Here is an 18,833-nt window from a genome sequence, read left to right as displayed (position 1 = left end):
GAAAGAGCCAGAGCTCAACTCCCGCAACCACAACTAGGTGAGTACACAGCACACATGACACAGCACCTATTTGCACCGTGACAAAACCCCAAGGAAGATTGACTGGACACCAATCGACAACTGTTCGCCTACCTGTTCCCCCACCTGTCATCAGCCGGGATCTAACGAGTAAACCGATAATGTATCGTGTTCCAGGGGTAAACTTGGGGGTGTATACAAGGTTTACCATGAGCTATGGGGGGAGGGAAACATCTCAGCTTTGTGACGTCAATGTGTGGTGAATACGAAGAGTGAATACGTAAAATAATGTTCTCTTTAGGAGTAAATACGACAACTAAAGTTCTCTTCAACAGTGAATACGTCAACAAATGTACTCTTCAAGAGTAAATACGTCAACTAATGTATTTTTCAAGAGTAAATCCGTCAACTAATGTATTTTTAAGGAGTAAATACGTCAACTAATGTACTTTCAAGAGTAAATACATCAACTAATGTAATCTTCAATATTAACCATTTAAAAAAATTATCAACAAAATCAGTAGATCAATAAATTTACGCTTTTGTATAATATATAATACAACAGTTATCGTAATATATTTGGAAGTTTTAAAACTGCCTAAAACACCATTAACTTATTAGAAGTTATTATATTTGCTCTTTCTAAATACTTCAAATTATGTACAATAATTATATGATTTGCTGAAATGTATGCCTCTAAAGATTGTATTTATGCTGTCATATCTCAGTACATATCAACTATATACTGTGGACAGTATATAATACTGTGTGTTGTATAAAATCTGTATTAAAGTCTCGTCCGTAACGTGTTCTGTAACGATGTGCTGTTCGTGTTTGGTTTGAACCTATCAACCTCTGAAGGGTAGTTAAGATCATCACAATAGTTTACTGCTGACCAATTATCAACTATTGTCAAATCATGAAGTTGTTAAGGACCTAATGTAAACCGACAAAGGTATATATATATACACACACACACTGGGAAATGGGGTATACCTCTCAGTGTATTTTCATTCCTTATGTGACAGGTGTTTATTATTTTAGGTCTAGGCAACAGCAGTGGCCTTGGACCAGAGACAACAGGTGCTTTGTGACACCATCAATGAAGAGCTTCCTGCATTGATGTCTCCGTGACACCCGTGCCATCAGTGCAGGGGGACAGTGTTGATAGCACGGGGAGGATACGAATGAGGCTTTGGTCTGTCTAATCTACTGTAGCGAATTCCGTCAAGTACACCCACACGCACACACCCTGGCACACACAAACACGTAACTAGAGCAAACTTACACTGCACCTAGACAGGTCAACGCTCTCTAAACTCACGTGTAATCCTGCAGAGGTGAGACCATACGACAAGACGGTGGAGATCACGGAGCTGGAGGTGCCAGAGTCGCCCAGGGCCGGAGACGACGTCACCCTCACCTGTCGCTTCAAGCTGCACGGCAACGGACACAACCTCTACACCGTCAACTGGTGGCGGGGCAAGGACCAGTTCTACACCTACAAGGGCACCAACCTCGACTCCAAACATGCCTTCACCTTTCGCGGTATACAGATGAAAGTGAGTAGTGCAACCATGCTGTCTTGCCAACCATGTCTTGCCAACCATGTCTTGTAACCATGCTGTCTTGTCAACCATGCTGCCTTGTAACAATGCTGTCTTGCCAACCATGCTGTCTTGCCAACTTTGCTGTCTTGCCAACCATGCTGCCTTGTAACAATGCTGTCTTGCCATCCATGTCTTGTAACCATGCTGTCTTACAATCATGCTGTCTTGCCAACTATGATGTCGTGTAACCATGCTGTCTTACAACCATGCTGTCTTACAAATATGCTGTCTTGCCAACCATGATGTCTTACAGCCATGCTGTCCTACAACCATACTGCCTTTCAACCATGCTGTCTTTCAATCAAGCTGTCCTATAACCATGATGTCTTACAACCATGCTGGCTTACAACCCTGTTGTTTTACAGCCATGCTGTCTTACAAATATGCTGTCTTGGAAACCATGATTATCTTACAACCATGCTGCCTTACAACCATGATGTCTTACAGCCATGCTGTCTTACAACCATACTGTCTTACAACCATGCTGCCTTACAACCATACTACCTTACAACAATGTTGTCTTTCAACAATGCTGTCTTACAACCATGCTGTCTTACAACCATGCTGTCTTACAACTATGCTGTCTTACAAACATACTACCTTACAACAATGCTGTCTTTCAACAATGCTGTCTTACAATCATACTGTCTTACAACCATGCTGTCTTTCAACAATGCTGTCTTACAACCATGATGCCTTACAACCATGCTGTCTTACAGCCATGATGCCTTACAACCATGCTGTCTTACAACCATGCTGTCTTACAACCATGCTGTCTTACAACCATACTACCTTACAACAATGCTGTCTTTCAACAATGCTCTCTTACAAACATGCTGTCTTACAGCCATGCTGTCTTACAGCCATGTCTGTCTTACAGCCATGCTGTCTTACATCCATGCTGTTTTACAACCATGCCGTTTTACAACCATGCTGTCTTACAATCAACCATGTAGCTCTAAATCCTATTAAAAATACAACAATACTGCCCTACAACCATGCCTCCCTACAACCATGCCTCCCTACAACCATGCCTCCCTACAACTACATTAGACTACAACATGCATCCCTATACCTTAGTTACTCTTCAGTGTTTGTTGATGCCGAGAGCCGCTCCCACTGCAGCCCTTCCTCTTAATTAAGCTTTCCCAACATACAGAAACTGTCGTTCTAAAGTGCCCTTATCCCAACCTACCAAAAGACCAAACTGAAAACGGAACCGTGTGTCAATTTTGGTAGCCACTTCCATTTTCTTGTACGACCATTTTTGGCCGTAGGTTGAGTATACGTCAAAATGCGACGTTCTATTAGGAGGCCGGGTTGTCCACTGAGGTGACGACACTCCCTATAACCCTCCACTGAGGCGACGACACTTCCTATAATCCTCCACTGAGGCGACGACACTTTTTATAATCTTCCACTGAGGCGACTACACTCCCTCTAATCCTCCACTGAGGCGACGATATTCCATATAATCCTCCACTGAGGCGACGAGACTCCCTATAATCCTCCACTGAGGCGACGACACTCCATATAATCCTCCACTGAGGCGACGAGACTCCCTATAATCCTCCACTGAGGCGACGATACTCCTTATAATCCTAAACTGAGGCGACAACACTCCCTCTAATCCTCAATTAAGGCGACGACATTCCCTTCAAACCATCACATATCGACCACATGAGGCGACAACACCCTATAATCCACCAATAAGTTAAGAAAATACTCAGAATCTTATATAATGTCAGATAACGAGGTTTGATCTCGTTCCATTGCTTTGCGAGGATCGCTTACATGCGATCGAAACTGATCAAGTGTTTTGATTACACTCAATATCGGTAATATTTTTTTCTCAATGTGTTTCTTGACGTCAGGTTAAGTATTTACAGGCAGAAATTGACTAAATATGTTTAGTAAATAAGGCAAATGTATGTTTGTTAACAATTTAGATATACTGTCTCTCATTTTCTCTTTCTCTCTCTCTCACACACCAGGAGGAGGAGTCGACGCGGGAGTCAGTTGTACTTAAAAATGTGTCCGAGGACACTTCAGGAGTCTTCAAGTGTGAGGTGATGGGTGAGGGTCCCTCCTTCAGGACAGCCGTCGAGACCAAGGTCATGAATATCATAGGTGAGCGATGGGGAATGGAAAAGGGAGGTGGATGTAGGGATGGGAAAAGTGATAGTATAATGGAAGGGTAACTAGGTACATATATAGGATGGAAGCACAATGGAAAGCGTGATAGCGAGTGATGGGTTAATTGGGAATGAAACGGTGATTGGAAGATGTGGGATGGAAATTGAAGTGGCAGCAGAAGAACATGAAGGAAATGGGAGAACAAGTGCATTATTGGAGGTGCTTCATGGAGGAAACGGAAAGGAGTTTTAGCTCTGTACCTGATAAAAAGCATTTTAAATTGCAAGACTAAGTTTATTATTATATATATATATATATATATATATATATATATATACTCAACATCTGGTTCCTGGACGATGGCACACGGGCAGGGACTCAGGAGTCCCTGCTAGAAGATCTACAGTTGGTGAAATCTAAGGGAGAGAAGTTAGGATTCACCCTAAACCCATTAAAGTGTGAAATCATCTCATCTAGCCAACCAACCATAGATGCAGTGCGAATCATATTGCCAGGAGCCCAAGTGATCGCTCCCACCGACAGTGTGCTGCTAGGGGCACCTCTGGGCTCGAGCGCCATTGAGGTAGTCCTCGAAGAAAAGCTGAACGACCTGAGGAGGATGGAGGGAAGAATAGGGGCTTTGAACTCCCACGATGCTTTGTACCTTCTCACAAGGTGCCTGGCTTTGCCCAGACTGACCTATTTCCAAAGGTGTGCTCCCTCCTTCGACAGCCCAAAATTAACAGAATATGACACCCACTCCTAAGGTCAATAAACGTGAAAATGTTAAACCTCTCCATGCAAGATGACCAATGGGACCAAGCAACGCTCCCAGTTAGACTCGGGGGAAAGCTGCCCTTTCTAGATCTAACAGTCATGGAAAGTAGCGGAGGTTTCCACACTACAGTCTACACTAAGAAAACAAACATAGGACTGTGCCTCAATGCCAACAGTGACTGCCCAGACAGGTACAAGAGGAGTGTTGTTAACGCTTATGTCGACCGTGCTCTCAGCCACAGCTCAGGATGGAAGCAAGTCGATGAAGAACTATGTAGGGTAAGGCAGGTCCTAGTCAACAACGGCTTCTCCAATGGTTTCGTTGAAGACATCATAAGAAGGAAGGAATTATATATTTAATAATATATGTCTACAGGAATGACTGCTACCAATATATATATATATATATATATATATATATGCGAACATATATATATATATATATATATATATATATATATATATATATATATATATATATATATATATATATATATATATATATATATATATATATATATATATATGCGAACAGACCTGAATGGTCCCCAGGACTATATACAACTGAAAACTCACACCCAAGAAGTGACTCGAACCCATAGTGCCAGGAACACTCTGCTGGCGTACAGGATGCCTCAACCATTCGACCAACACGACCTGACAAAAGAAGGTGATAGCCGAAGCTATTTGAACCACCCCCGCCGGCACTCGGTTGGTAATCTTGGGCATGGCATTTTATCAAATCACCCCATTCTTTGGGGCACACGTGAGGAACACAATTGCGAACAAGCCTGAATGGTTACCAGGACTCTATGCAACTATAAAGGTATGTAGAAAGTAGGTAGAAAAATTCTACCTACTTCAAGACCCCGAACCAATATGAAAGCAGCAAGAGGAAGTATGGGCCAATAGACCTTCTGCAGTTACTTCCATTCATATGTTCACTTATCCAATTTATGAGAAAAGATTCGAGGCAACTACAGAAGTACCATACTGTCCCCTGAGCTCAAAGCGGCAGCTAAGAGCCTTCGAGAGAACAAGGATATAGTCGTCAGGAGATGTGACAAGTCACCAATATACGTCATTCATGAAAAAGACGAATATCTGGCGAAAATGAACCTCATACTCTCTGACCAAACTAAATTCCAAAGGTAACGAAGGACACTACAGCTGAATTGAAAACAAAGGTAAACAGATTGATCGAAACTGTGAACGCCAAGAAATCCGGACTCTACCTGCCAAAAGTAGTTGGGAAATACAAATCTGGGAATGCCTATGGAAATGTCAAGACACACAAGCCTGGAAACCCATTCCAAGCTTTCAATTGTAAACAAAAGGTTTGGCAGTACGATTAACGAGCATTTGGCCTGGGTTGATAAGTATGGACTGCGACATAGTACTGGATCCCTAGCGGCCTTAGTTTCAAACCTTCAAGGATTGAAGCTTGACTGGACCCTAAGCTGCTGTTCACCACATGCAGTGCAGAACCCTTCAATGACTTGAAACTAGAGCACAAGGTTTGAAAGGTCAGAGTTATATGGAGTCATTCAGCCATGTAAAGAATGAAAGATGGCGAGACTCATTACACGTTCCAAACTTAACCTCACCTCACCTCAACTCACCTCACTTCACCTAACCTCATCTAACCTCACCTCACCTCACCTCAGCTCACCTCACCAAACCTCACCTCACATCACTTGCCAACACTGGTGAAGAAACAAGCCCAGTTATTTCATCGATCCCTTGAGGATTCTGGGGATACCATGAAGATACACAACACATACAAGGAACAGTATATTAAAAATCAACCATGAAGAATGGTGCACACGACAAAACTTGTTAAAAGTACAATTAGGCAAAATGTCCGTATAACCAATGCGAGGTGGGCATCCGTCAAACCCGTGGAGTTATAGAGTTGTACCCTGTGTGTCTAGTTGGATGCAATGTCTACTGTGGCTGTGAAGTCCAACCCTAGAATGGCAGTCCCGGCCGCAGCAGCACAGATAAACGTCGAAGCGGGTGCGTCTGTCAGTGGTCGAGACTTCTTCTGAAGTCTCTTATACTCCGCCTGCCTCCTCAGTTTGCCCTCGAATTGCTGGAGGGCAATTTCCCTGTCTGCCGCTGCTGCCTCCCAAGTGTTGATGTTGATGTTCATCTGCTTGAGGTTGCGTTTGCAGGCGTCTTTGAAATGCAGCTGGGGTCTTCTGGTGGGCCTCTTTCTTGATGCCAGTTCTCCATAGAAGAGGTCCTTAGGTAAACGGCCTTCTTCCATGCGTGTGACATGTACCAGACATCGCATGCGTCTCCGCTTCAGTAGAGTAAACATTGAAGGAATTCCTGTTCTCTCAAGCAATGTGTTGTTGGTGATGTGGTCTCTCCATGTGATGTTAAGGATACTTCTCAGGTTCCGCATGTGAAAGGTATAGAGCCGTCTCTCCTGGCGAGAGCGCAGGGTTCAGGATTCCGAGCCGTAGAGTATACTCACCACACATGCCATGTAGACTTGCGCCTTGGTGTGCACTGTCAGTTTGACATTTTTCCAAATGCGATAGTCTGCGAAGTTTATACAGGATACCTCATTGACGTCTTATCTCATCATCTATATATCCTTCAGGTTGATTGTCTGGCCGAATGCGTAACAGGCTGTAGCAAAGCGGTTGAGTAGCTATAGCTGACCTTTTGCTGTGTGTGCGTGTGGTGAACGCTGTCGTCGGCGAAGAGGAAGTCCCTAAGGATTCGCATCTGTACTTTCGTCTTTGCTCGGAGTCTGGATGGATTGAATAGCTTTCCATCAGATCTTGTACTGAGATAGATACCCTGTGTGGTTGTTCCAAAAGAATGCTTGACGAGGATCGCGAAGATGCCGAACAGGTCCGGAGCAAGAACGCACCCCTGTTTAACACCATTGTTGATGTTGAATGGTTCAGAAGTTGAGCCATCATACACGACTGTGCCCTTATTGTCCTTGTGGAACGATTGTATCATGCTGCATAGGGTGGATGGACAGCTAATTTTAGCCAAGATCTTGAAGAGTCCGTCCCTGCTTACGAGGTTAAAGGCCTTTCTAAAGTCAATGAAGGAGATGTACAAGGCTTTTCTCTGCTCTCTGCACTTTTCTTGAAGCTTTCCCAGGGAGAACACCATGTCAGTAGTCGACCTCTCTGCTCGAAAACCACACTGTGACTCGGGGTACACTCTTCCAGCAAGAATCTGAAGCCTGACCTAAACGACCCTGGCGAAGAGTTTGCCAACGACGCCGAGGAGGGAGATGATGTTCATGTCTTGTGGCACGGAGCCCTTCCTTCAGCACTGGCATAGATGTTCATGAAGCTCAGTTTTAAGTGTTTCTCGAGCGCACTTGAGAACTTCACGCAGAATCCTGTCGTCTCCTTGGGTCTTCCCTGAGGAAAGTGAATCCAATGCTTTTTCAACTTCTTCCACAATCGATTCAAAGTCAAGTTCTTCCATGATAGGCAGACTCTCGATAAATGAATGAATCCAAGGCCTCTACGCTGACAAAGTCCTCTCTGGAGTAGAGTTCAGAGTAATGTTCCACCAAGTGATATATCTGACGATCAAGGTCTTAATGATCTCCGGTGTGTGACTTCAGAGAAGCCGTCCTGTTTTGTGTAGGGCCTGTTCCCTGTTTGATCCCTTCGTACATGCCTCTTATGTTGCCGACAGTGGCCGCAGTCTGGATGCTGGAACAGAGTCGGAGCCAGTAATCGTTAGAACAGTTTACAGTTTGCTTAACTCTTCTGCGGGCAGTGCGGAGGGCCTGTAGGTTCCTTTCCGAAGGCAGGTTCTTGTAGGCTGAGAGAGCTTGTCTCTATATCCTCTACGAGTTCCTCTGCACTGGCCTCAAACCAGTCTGCTGACTTGTTCTGCCTCTTTCCGAAGGTGGACATGGCTATGTTAAAAAATAGTGCCCCCTGATTTGTGACCACCTCTCACTTGCGCTATTGCAGGGTAGTCCATGACAGGCATTTACCAGCGCAGCAGTAAACTCCTCCACCTTGTAAAGATCACGGGTTATGTTTACGTTAATGCGTGGTCTTCCCTCCTTTGTTCTGTGGAGTTTCCTGGGTTGGAACTTTACCTTGCAAACGAGAGAGAGAGTGGTCGGTGCCACAATCTGCGCACTGGAAGCTGTGGGTCAGTTTGCCGCTTCTCAGACGCGGTACTATGGACCCTAACAACCTGTTCTTGACAGTGAAGCCAACTCCAAGCTCCCATACCTCTTCTGGTGGTTTGACACTACCCCATGGGTTGAGTTGGTGCCAATGCTTAGACCAGGGGTGTCTCTAGGAAACCTTATGCTGGGGCTTGGTGTCGAAGAAGGAATTGGTGACACAGAGATCATGACGGCAGCAGAACTCCAGGAGGAGCGGCCCATTCTAATTCATTTTCCCAAATCCAAATTGGCCCATGATGGAAGGCCAAGAGCTGTGATCAGAAGCAACTCTTGCATTAAAGTCTCCTAGGAGGAAGACTGGCTCGTGTTGAGATACGTCTCTAAGAATTAGGCCGAGGTCATTATAGAACTCATTCTTTGCTTCGGTGTTGGTCAGTGTTGGTGCATAAGCGTTGATGAGGCTGACCATTCCTGCTGCTGTATGAAGCTTAAGTTTAATGATCCTTGCAGACCCCTCCGTGGGCGGTACTATGGACCCTAACAACCTGTTCTTGATGGCAAAGCCAAGACAATGCTCCCTTACCTCTTCTGGTGGTTTGCCCTGCAAGAAGAAGGTAAAGTCCATCTCCCGTACGTTGCCAGTCGCGGGCAGACGTGTCTCCTGCAGGGCGACTACGTCCATCTGGAGCCTGCATAGTTCATTGTTGATCACAGCTGTCTTGTGGGCTTAGTTCACTTCCAGTAGATCTTTCGAGAGACCCGATGTCATGGGTGGCTCTGCGTGTGTTTTCTTTTTCCTGGTGCATGGGTTTAGCTGCAAGACAGCAGAGGTTTGAATTCGGGTGTGTCCTTCCCCTACATGAGCTGCCTTACCAGGCTGACAATCCCCATCTGCCTGAAAAACAATGGGTTGGACCTGCGGACTGTGAGGCTGCGGAGGACGCTCCCACACCTCGACTACTGCTGTGCCTAGAAAACAAATTATATCACGTCGGGGATCGAACTCAGGATGCCCGGTTGCAATCCGAGGACGTACATAACTGCGCTAAAGAACCCACTGCGTGCCAGGGTTGGAGCTGAGCCAGACTCTGAGGTATAACCAATGGAGCACTGCTTTCATGTCACACTAGTACACCAGAACAGTATCTTGAGAACAAAATGTCTCAATTTAAGACAATATGGCACAAAATAGGCCAACTTGGCCCAAACTTAATATCCCTCTTCTCAAACATTGCAACATAAAATGCAATGGCTAAAAACTGACTGCTTCCCCCCCCCCTCAAAAGCAGGAAACTGTATTAATATCAACATGGCCTAACACAGTCAAGCAGCCTCAGTCTGTGACCCGCTAGAACGACCCAATACAGTTAAATGACCGAGGGACGAGAAGCAACTATGGCCGGGAACTGGCCAATTCCAGACTCCGGCTCGGCACCGACCTTGGCACTCACATACATAGTTGGCATTGTTCATTTAAGCTGGTAGATTGGCACTCAGGGCAGGCCACTCTGTGCTATGGCTATCGTTAAGCTTGGCTCCCTGTTTCTACGTGTTTATGGAAGTCGGTCTGTATGTCTGTTTATAATGGTGTTACTGATCCGGCCGTCTGTCTGTGTCTCTGTCTTTCTGTCTATGTCGCTCTTGGAGACAGGGAGGAGTAAGGCAGAGAGAAGGGCGTGAGGAAGATGATTGACGTGTAGTAAACAAAGGAAAGTGTGAGCGGGTGTTGGGAGAGTGGAGTGTGACAGAGCGTGGAGTGTGTGTGGTTAGAGAGAGTGGTGTTAGTAGTTAGTGAGAGAGTGGAATGTGTCGGAGAGAGATTGGTGTGTGTCAGAGAGTAGTGTCAGAGAGAGAGAGTGGAGTAAGTCAGAGAGAAAGTAGAGTGTGTCAGAGAGAGAGTGGAGTATATCAGAGAGATTGTTGAGTGTGAAAGAGAGAGTGAAGAGTGTCAAAGAGAGGTGTATGTGTGTTAGAGAGTTGAGTGAGATAGAGAGAGAGTTAAGTGTGATACAGAGAATTGAGTGTGATAGAGAGAGTGGAGAGCATCAGAGAAAGAGTCGAGTGTGTATTAAAGAGAGAAAAGAAAATGCTCTGTTATTTCTGAGAAGGATAAATGTTTGGTATTAGAAACACAGAAACGCATGGAAATAAAGAGATTAATGTGTGCAGTTGTGGAGAGGGAAGTATGTGAGTGGTAGGTGTGTGGTGGCAGAGATTGCAGGAGGGGGAGGGGAATTTCATAAATGGGGAGGGGGGGGGGGCTAACGGGAATACAGGCATATGAATGGGAGTTACAGAGGTATATAGAGTGAGGTATGAGCGTCTGAGGTGAGGGTAGAGCCCGTGGGGTATACGAGCTGGAGTGTGAGTGGGAGGGAAAAACTGAGAAAAGACAGAGAGAGAGAGAGAGACAGAGATAGAGAGAGAGATAGAGAGAGACATATTTACTGATTGATAGATTAGTTTTTCAACTACTGACGTGTCCATGCTGTTACAATGGCATTTAGAGGGCAAACACTTTCGTTTTGCCTTCTAAGGACGGAACTAAAGACCTGCTTCACTGCTTGAAGTGTCGCTGGTTATTGAGCTCTTAACTGAATGGTAATTTAGGAGTGTCTTTTAAAGTGTCATTCTTTAAAATGACAATTCAGAAATAATGCTAAATTGCATATATTATTTTTATCTTTCCTCCATAGACAGAATTAGAGAACGTTCACAAAACTTAGTGCACTTTGGGACACTCAACCACAGAAAGCAATAGATATCCCTTTACAAGTTCAAGCTATAATTGCATCCCATATAGTGAATCTTGGGTACAGCTTCAATATATCGAGTTTTACAGTATTTAGATGATATTTACAGAGCTTAGCATATCTCAATCCACGGGGGAGAAGGGACGAAGGTGGAAGTCAGTCAATATGGGATATATTCTACGATATAATGTTCAGAACATATTTTTTTATATACCTTTTCACAACGTTCCTACTGAAAGAGAGGGATGAGGAGGATTATACAGGTGAGAGGGGATATGGTGAGGTGGTAGGCGAAGCTGGAAAAAAGGGGTGTGAGAAGTGTGTTTGGGTGTAGAGAAAAGGGAGTGTGGGTGTAGAGTGAAGGGTGTGTGTGAGTGTAGGGCAAAAAAGTTCCAGATGGTGCAGAGAGTGGTGTGAAGCGAGAGGGGTTGAAAGGGACGCTATAGAAGGGTACAGAATAGTTCATCAATTAACCTCTGACGCCTTAATAACAAGATGAGCAACAGCAAACACACACAACACCCAGACACAGAGATATTCAATTCCGGGATTGATTTTTAAGTCATAATCCTTACCTTGAAACCTTTATGTATGATTATGTATGGGGGGGGGGGGCGTAAACATCTAGTTTCACCTAAATGAATAAACTAGCATTGTTATTCATCCCCTGTTGTGGAATCTCCCATGATTATAGCTCAGTAATCAATATAATACAACCACCATTTCATGATAACTATTGAGCGTAGCCTCTCCGTTTATTAACATATTTTAACAAATTCATTTCGCAAATTAATCAAATACGAGACCAGTAGGGCCTCGTTAGCGCCCACCTACCCACTAAGAGTGCCACTAACGCCCACCAAAGCAGGAAAAGTGCCACTGTAATCTTACCTTAACCATCAAGAACGGCACTTTAAAAACCTTGGTCTATAGCCACCAAGCCTTAAACTCTCTTACCGAGCCATATAGGTGCCACTTAAATCTTAAGCCATTCATGCAGAAGGCTCCTAACCACCTATCCCCTTCACCTATCCATCCCCAGTGCCGCCGAGGACCGTGGAGGTACACTCCTGGGCCGACCCGGACCCGCCCACCTACCGTGCGGGTGAAACTATCCAGATTAACTGTACGGCTAGAGGCGCCAAGCCCAGAGCTCACATTATGTGGGAGATCAACGGAAGACCGGTGAGTTGTGGTGAGTTGGCGGCCATGGTTGTGGTGAGTTGGCGGGTCATGGTTGTGGTGAGTTGGCGGCCATGGTTGTGGTGAGTTGGCGGCCATGGTTGTGGTGAGTTGGCGGGCCATGGTTGTGGTGAGTTGGCGGGCCATGGTTGTGGTGAGTTGGCGGGCCATGGTTGTGGTGAGTTGGCGGGCCATGGTTGTGGTGAGTTGGCGGGCCATGGTGGTGGTGAGTTGGCGGGCCATGGTTGTGGTGAGTTGGCGGCCATGGTTGTGGTGAGTTGGCGGGCCATGGTTGTGGTGAGTTGGCGGGCCATGGTTGTGGTGAGTTGGCGGCCATGGTTGTGGTGAGTTGGCGGGCCATGGTTGTGGTGAGTTGGCGGGCCATGGTTGTGGTGAGTTGGCGGGCCATGGTTGTGGTGAGTTGGCGGCCATGGTTGTGGTGAGTTGGCGGGCCATGGTTGTGGTGAGTTGGCGGGCCATGGTTGTGGTGAGTTGGCGGGCCATGGTTGTGGTGAGTTGGCGGGCCATGGTTGTGGTGAGTTGGCGGCTATGGTTGTGGTGAGTTGGCGGGCCATGGTTGTGGTGAGTTGGTGGGTCATGGTTGTGATGAGTTGGCGGGTCATGGTTGTGGTGAGTTGGCGGCCATGGTTGTGGTGAGTTGGCGGGCCATGGTTGTGGTGAGTTGGCGGCCATGGTTGTGGTGAGTTGGCGGGCCATGGTTGTGGTGAGTTGGCGGGTCATGGTTGTGGTGAGTTGGCGGCCATGGTTGTGGTGAGTTGGCGGGCCATGGTTGTGATGAGTTGGCGGGTCATGGTTGTGTTGAGTTGGCGGCCATGGTTGTGGTGAGTTGGCGGGCCATGGTTGTGGTGAGTTGGCGGCCATGGTTGTGGTGAGTTGGCGGCCATGGTTGTGATGAGTTGGCGGGTCATGGTTGTGGTGAGTTGGCGGGTCATGGTTGTGGTGAGTTGGCGGCCATGGTTGTGGTGAGTTGGCGGGTCATGGTTGTGGTGAGTTGGCGGGCCATGGTTGTGGTGAGTTGGCGGGCCATGGTTGTGGTGAGTTGGCGGGCCATGGTTGTGGTGAGTTGGCGGGTCATGGTTGTGGTGAGTTGGCGGCCATGGTTGTGGTGAGTTGGTGGGTCATGGTTGTGGTGAGTTGGCGGGTCATGGTTGTGGTGAGTTGGCGGGCCATGGTTGTGGTGAGTTGGCGGGCCATGGTTGTGGTGAGTTGGCGGGCCATGGTTGTGGTGAGTTGGCGGGCCATGGTTGTGGTGAGTTGGCGGGCCAAGGTTGTGGTGAGTTGGCGGGTCATGGTTGTGGTGAGTTGGCGGGCCATGGTTGTGGTGAGTTGGCGGGCCATGGTTGTGGTGAGTTGGCGGGCCATGGTTGTGGTGAGTTGGCGGGCCATGGTTGTGGTGAGTTGGCGGGCCATGGTTGTGGTGAGTTGGCGGGCCATGGTTGTGGTGAGTTGGCGGGCCATGGTTGTGGTGAGTTGGCGGGCCATGGTTGTGGTGAGTTGGCGGGCCATGGTTGTGGTGAGTTGGCGGGCCATGGTTGTGGTGAGTTGGCGGCTTTGGTTGTGGTGAGTTGGCGGGCCATGGTTGTGGTGAGTTGGCGGGTCATGGTTGTGGTGAGTTGGCGGGCCATGGTTGTGGTGAGTTGGTGGGTCATGGTTGTGGTGAGTTGGCGGGCCATGGTTGTGGTGAGTTGGCGGGGCATTATTGTGGTGAGTTGGCGGGCCAAGGTTGTGGTGAGTTGGTGGGCCATGGTTGTGGTGAGTTGGTGGGCCATGGTTGTGGTGAGTTGGCGGACCATGGTGTTGGTGAGTTGGCGGACCATGGTTGTGGTGAGTTGGCGGACCATGGTTGTGGTGAGTTGGCGGACCATGGTTGTGGTGAGTTGGTGGGCCATGGTTGTGGTGAGTTGGCGGACCATGGTGTTGGTGAGTTGGCGGACCATGGTTGTGGTGAGTTGGCGGACCATGGTTGTGGTGAATGCAGTGTGAGAGTTCCTGTGTGAGTCTGTTGAGTAAATGTATTATGGAAGTACAGTGTATTGAGCCTCAGATACAGTGTATTGAGCCTCAGATACAGTGTATTCACCTAGTTGTGTTTGTGGGTGTTGAGCTCTGGCTTTTTGGTCCCGCCTCTCAACTGTCAATCAGCTGGTGTACAGATTCCTGAGCCTATTGGGCTCAATCATATCTTCGTTTGAAACTGCGTATGGAGTTAGCCTTCACGACATAACTACTTATTGCATTCCATTTGTTAACTACTCTGACACTGAAAAAAATCTTTCTAACGTCTCTGTGGCTCATCTGGCTACTACGTTTCCACCTGTGTCCCCTTGTTCGTGTTCCATCCGTGCTAAAGAGTTTGACTTTGTCCACCCTGTCAATTCCCTTTAGAATATTGTAGGTGGTTATCATGTCTCCCATTACTCTTCTGTTTCCCAGGGATGTGAGGTTCAGCTCCCTGGGCCTTTCTTCGCAGCTCATACCTCTCCGTTCCGTGCTCCGCGTGTGTGTGTGTGTACTCACCTATTTGTACTCACCTATTTGTATCTGCAGGATCGAGCATTGACTCTTGGATCCAGCCTTTCGAGCATTGGTTGTTTACAGCAATGACTCCGGTCCCATTTCCCTATCATACCAAGTTTTAAAATTATGAATAGAGTTTGCTTCCGCAACCTGTTCCTTAAGTACATTCCATTTTTCCACTACTCTCTCGCTAAAAGAAAACTTCCTTATATTTCTGTGACTCATCTGAGTTTCCAGCTTTCCACCCATGTCCCCTCGTTCTGTTACTATTCCTTCTGAAAATTTCGTCTTTGTCTACTCTGTCAATCCCCCCTGAGTATTTTATACGTTGCTATCATGTCCCCCTTCTCCCTTCATTTTTCTAGGGTCGTATGGCACAGTTCCATCAGTCGCTCCTCATACCCCATCCCTCGTAACTCTGGGACGAGTCTTGTTGCAAACTTCTGAACCTTTTCCAGTTTCCTTATATGCTTCTTCAGATGGGGACCTCATGATGAGGCAGCATACTCTATGACTGCCCTCACATAGGTAGTGTAAAGCACCCTAAATGCCTCCTTACTTTGTGAATGATGTTTTAACTTTTGTAAGTGTAGAGTACGCTGCTGTCGTTATCCTATTTATATGTGCTTCAGGAGATAAATTAAGTGTTACGTCCACGCCCAGGTCTCTTTCTCGTGTCGTCACAGGTAGGCAGTTCCCCTTCAATGTGTACTGTCCCTTTAGTCTCCAATCTCCAAGTCCCATTTCCATAACATTACATTTGCTCGTGTTGAACTCCATTAGTCATTTCTCTGACCATCTATGCAACCTGTTCAGGTCCTCTTGGAGGATCCTGCAATCCTCATCTGTCACAACTCTTCTCATCAACTTTGTGTCAAAAGCAAACATCGACATGTAGGACTCTACGCCTGTGAACATGTCGTTAACATATATAAGAAATAGAATTGCTCCCATCACCGATCCTTGAGGTACTCCACTTGTTACTGTTCGCCAGTCCGACTTCTCGCCCCTTACCGTAACTCTTTGGCTCCTTCCTGTTAGATAGTTCCTTATCCATGCTAGGACCTTTACTCCCACCCCCGCCTGCCTCTCGAGCTTGAACAGCAGTCTCATATGCAGTACTGTATCAAAGGCTTTTTGGCGGTCCAGAAATATGCAGTCTGCCGAACCTTCTCTGTCCTGACTTATCCTCGTTATTTTATTATAAAATTCCAAAAGGTTTGTTAGGCACGATTTCCCTTTCCAGAACCCATGTTGATGTTTGTTCACAAACCTAACGTTCTCCAGGTGTGCAACCAGTTGTAGCCTAATTATTCTTTCAAGTATTTTACAGGGGATGCTTGGCAGTGATACAGGTCTATAGTTAAATGCCTCTTTCTTGAAAATCGGAACGACATTTGCCTTCTTTCAGCAACTTGCCTATTCTTCCGACATAAGTGACTCATTAAAGATCATTGCCAGGGGCACGCTGAGGGCCTGCGCTGCCTCTTTTACTGTCCACGGTGATACTTTATTTGGTCCACCCGCTTTAGTTGAATCCAGTGTTGTCAACTTTCATTACCTCCTCTGCTGACATATCTATATCTGATAGTCTTCCGTCTATGGTAATCTCTTCTCACAATGGCAGCTGCTCAGGCTCGGTTGTGAACACTCCATGGAAACTGGCATTTAGTGCCTCGCAGATTTCCTTTTCACTTTAAGTATATGCCCCCTCTGTTTTCCTTAGTCTTGTCACTTGGTCGTTCAATGACATTTTCCTTCTTATATGGCTGTGTAGTAATTTAGGTTGCTTTATAGCTTTGATCACAAAATCGTTCTCATAGTCCCTTTCCGATGTTCGTCTTTTGTTAATGTAATCGTTCCTAGCTCTGTTGTATCTGATCCTGTTGTCCTCTGTCCTTTGTCATCTGTACTTCCTCCACTCCCGTCTGCTGGCCATCTTTGCTTCCTGACACTGTCTATTAAACATGGGTTCTTATATTCCCTCTTAATTTTTCCCTTTACTGTTGGTATAAAGCTCTCTTCGGCCTCCTGCCATTTCCTTATGAATAGGTCAATCATATCTTGAACTGCTTTCCTCTAATTTCTTCCTCCCACTGTACTTCTCCCAGATATTCCCTTATCCTCATATAGTCCCCTTTCCTGTAGTCAACTCTCCTTTCCCAAACCTCTTGTCCCATGGTCACAAGTTTGAAGTCCATCATGTAGTCAAAGACTAAGAAGGACAATGGTCGCTGGCCCCTAGAGGTATTTCATGTTCCAAATTCTCGATGTCTTCTATGTTCTGGGTGAAAATGAGGTCTAATTGGCTCGGTGCATCTCCTCCTCTTTCCCTTGTGTCTTCCTTAACATGTTGTGTTAGGAAATTTCTGTCTATAACATCTACTAACTTTGTTCCCCACGTTTCGTCCCCTCCATGGGGATTCCTTGATTCACAATTTATCTCTCCATGATTTAGGTCCCCCATGACCAGCAGCTTCGCTCTCATTCTGTGAGCTAATGTTGCTGCCTTCCGCAGTTCATCTATACATGCCTTGTTGTTGTCATCATACTCCTACCTGGGTCTTCTACTGTTTGGTGGGGGATTGTAGATTACCAAGATCCCAATTTTCCTCCCATCTGCTGTTAGAGTTCCATGTATGAAGCTTGAGCTCTCAATGGTGACCCGATTTTCCAGGTCTTCAAACTTCCATTTCCACTTTAGGGGTGAGGGCTGGGTGGGTTTTGGGGGTTGAGGGGATGAGGGGGTCCTTGGAATGTGGGATGAAGCAGATGGATTTGAATGCAATGGGGTCAGAGGGGTCAGGGGAGGTGGTGGGGAGATAAGCAGGGGCAGGGAGGGCTGACTTGGGGAGGGTGTGATAATGGAAGCAGAAGTATGTAATCCACAGCCTCTTCGTTAGTGAACTATACCAGGACAGGTCGTTTCTTGTTGTAGTTATAAGCCCCAATGCGGGAGTGGATTCCCACTTCATTCCCTGCCACCTCCGTTCTGATATCCCTCAAGATCCCCTGTAACTCAAAATCTTCAATCTCCATCCTTTCTTGGATGGCTTTACTTGGGACCACAAGTCAAGTAATCCACGGATTATGATTGACCATCTTCTCAGTGAAGGGTCATACGTGTCGCCCTCCCCACCTCCTGGCTGATCCACACCCCTCCCACACTCTCTACTCCATCCCCCCACTACTCTCCCGTCCCCTGCCATGCTTCCTTTATTCCTGCCAAATTCAGTTGCAAGCCTAGTTATTTCACATACCCTTGCTCCCCTGCTTTTTCTGATTTCTTCTTGAATATAGTCCATAAGCTCTCGTTTTTGTCTCTGAACCTCGTCCTGTATCTTATTAAAGATTTCACTTTTAATCCCCTGGATTAGATCATCTATCCAAACATCCCTCTTCTCTACAAATTTCCCAGTCATCTTCTCTACAAACCTAACCTATCCTTCAATCATAATGCTGCTGGACCTAGTATTATGCCTAGTGTGTGTGTGTGTGTGTGTGTGTGTGTGTGTGTGTGTGTGAGTGTGTGTGTGTGTGTGTGTGTGTGTGTGAGTGTGTGTGTATTCACATAGTTGTATTCACCTAGTTGTGTTTGCGGGGATTGAGCTTTGCTCTTTCGGCCCGCCTCTCAACTATCAATCAACTGTTTACTTACCAATTTTTTTTTGCTCCACACCACAC

The 18,833-nt window shown here is 46.4% G+C and overlaps 1 protein-coding gene across 1 annotated transcript in view; it reads left to right on the top strand.

Moving 5' to 3' along the window:
• Positions 1 to 18,833, top strand: part of LOC123760434 (uncharacterized) — a 58,047-nt gene that overhangs the window by 23,660 nt on the left and 15,554 nt on the right. The window contains exons 2-4 of the mRNA XM_069319496.1: positions 1,357 to 1,580; positions 3,623 to 3,758; positions 12,472 to 12,614. Of these exons, the coding sequence (XP_069175597.1) occupies positions 1,357 to 1,580; positions 3,623 to 3,758; positions 12,472 to 12,614 (503 nt within the window). The remainder of the gene's footprint in view (positions 1 to 1,356; positions 1,581 to 3,622; positions 3,759 to 12,471; positions 12,615 to 18,833) is intronic.

Source organism: Procambarus clarkii, chromosome 8 (genome assembly GCF_040958095.1).
Source record: "Procambarus clarkii isolate CNS0578487 chromosome 8, FALCON_Pclarkii_2.0, whole genome shotgun sequence".
Taxonomy (NCBI): domain Eukaryota; kingdom Metazoa; phylum Arthropoda; class Malacostraca; order Decapoda; family Cambaridae; genus Procambarus; species Procambarus clarkii.
Note: the sequence above shows the minus strand (reverse complement) of the source record. Positions and strands in the feature narration are given on the sequence as shown.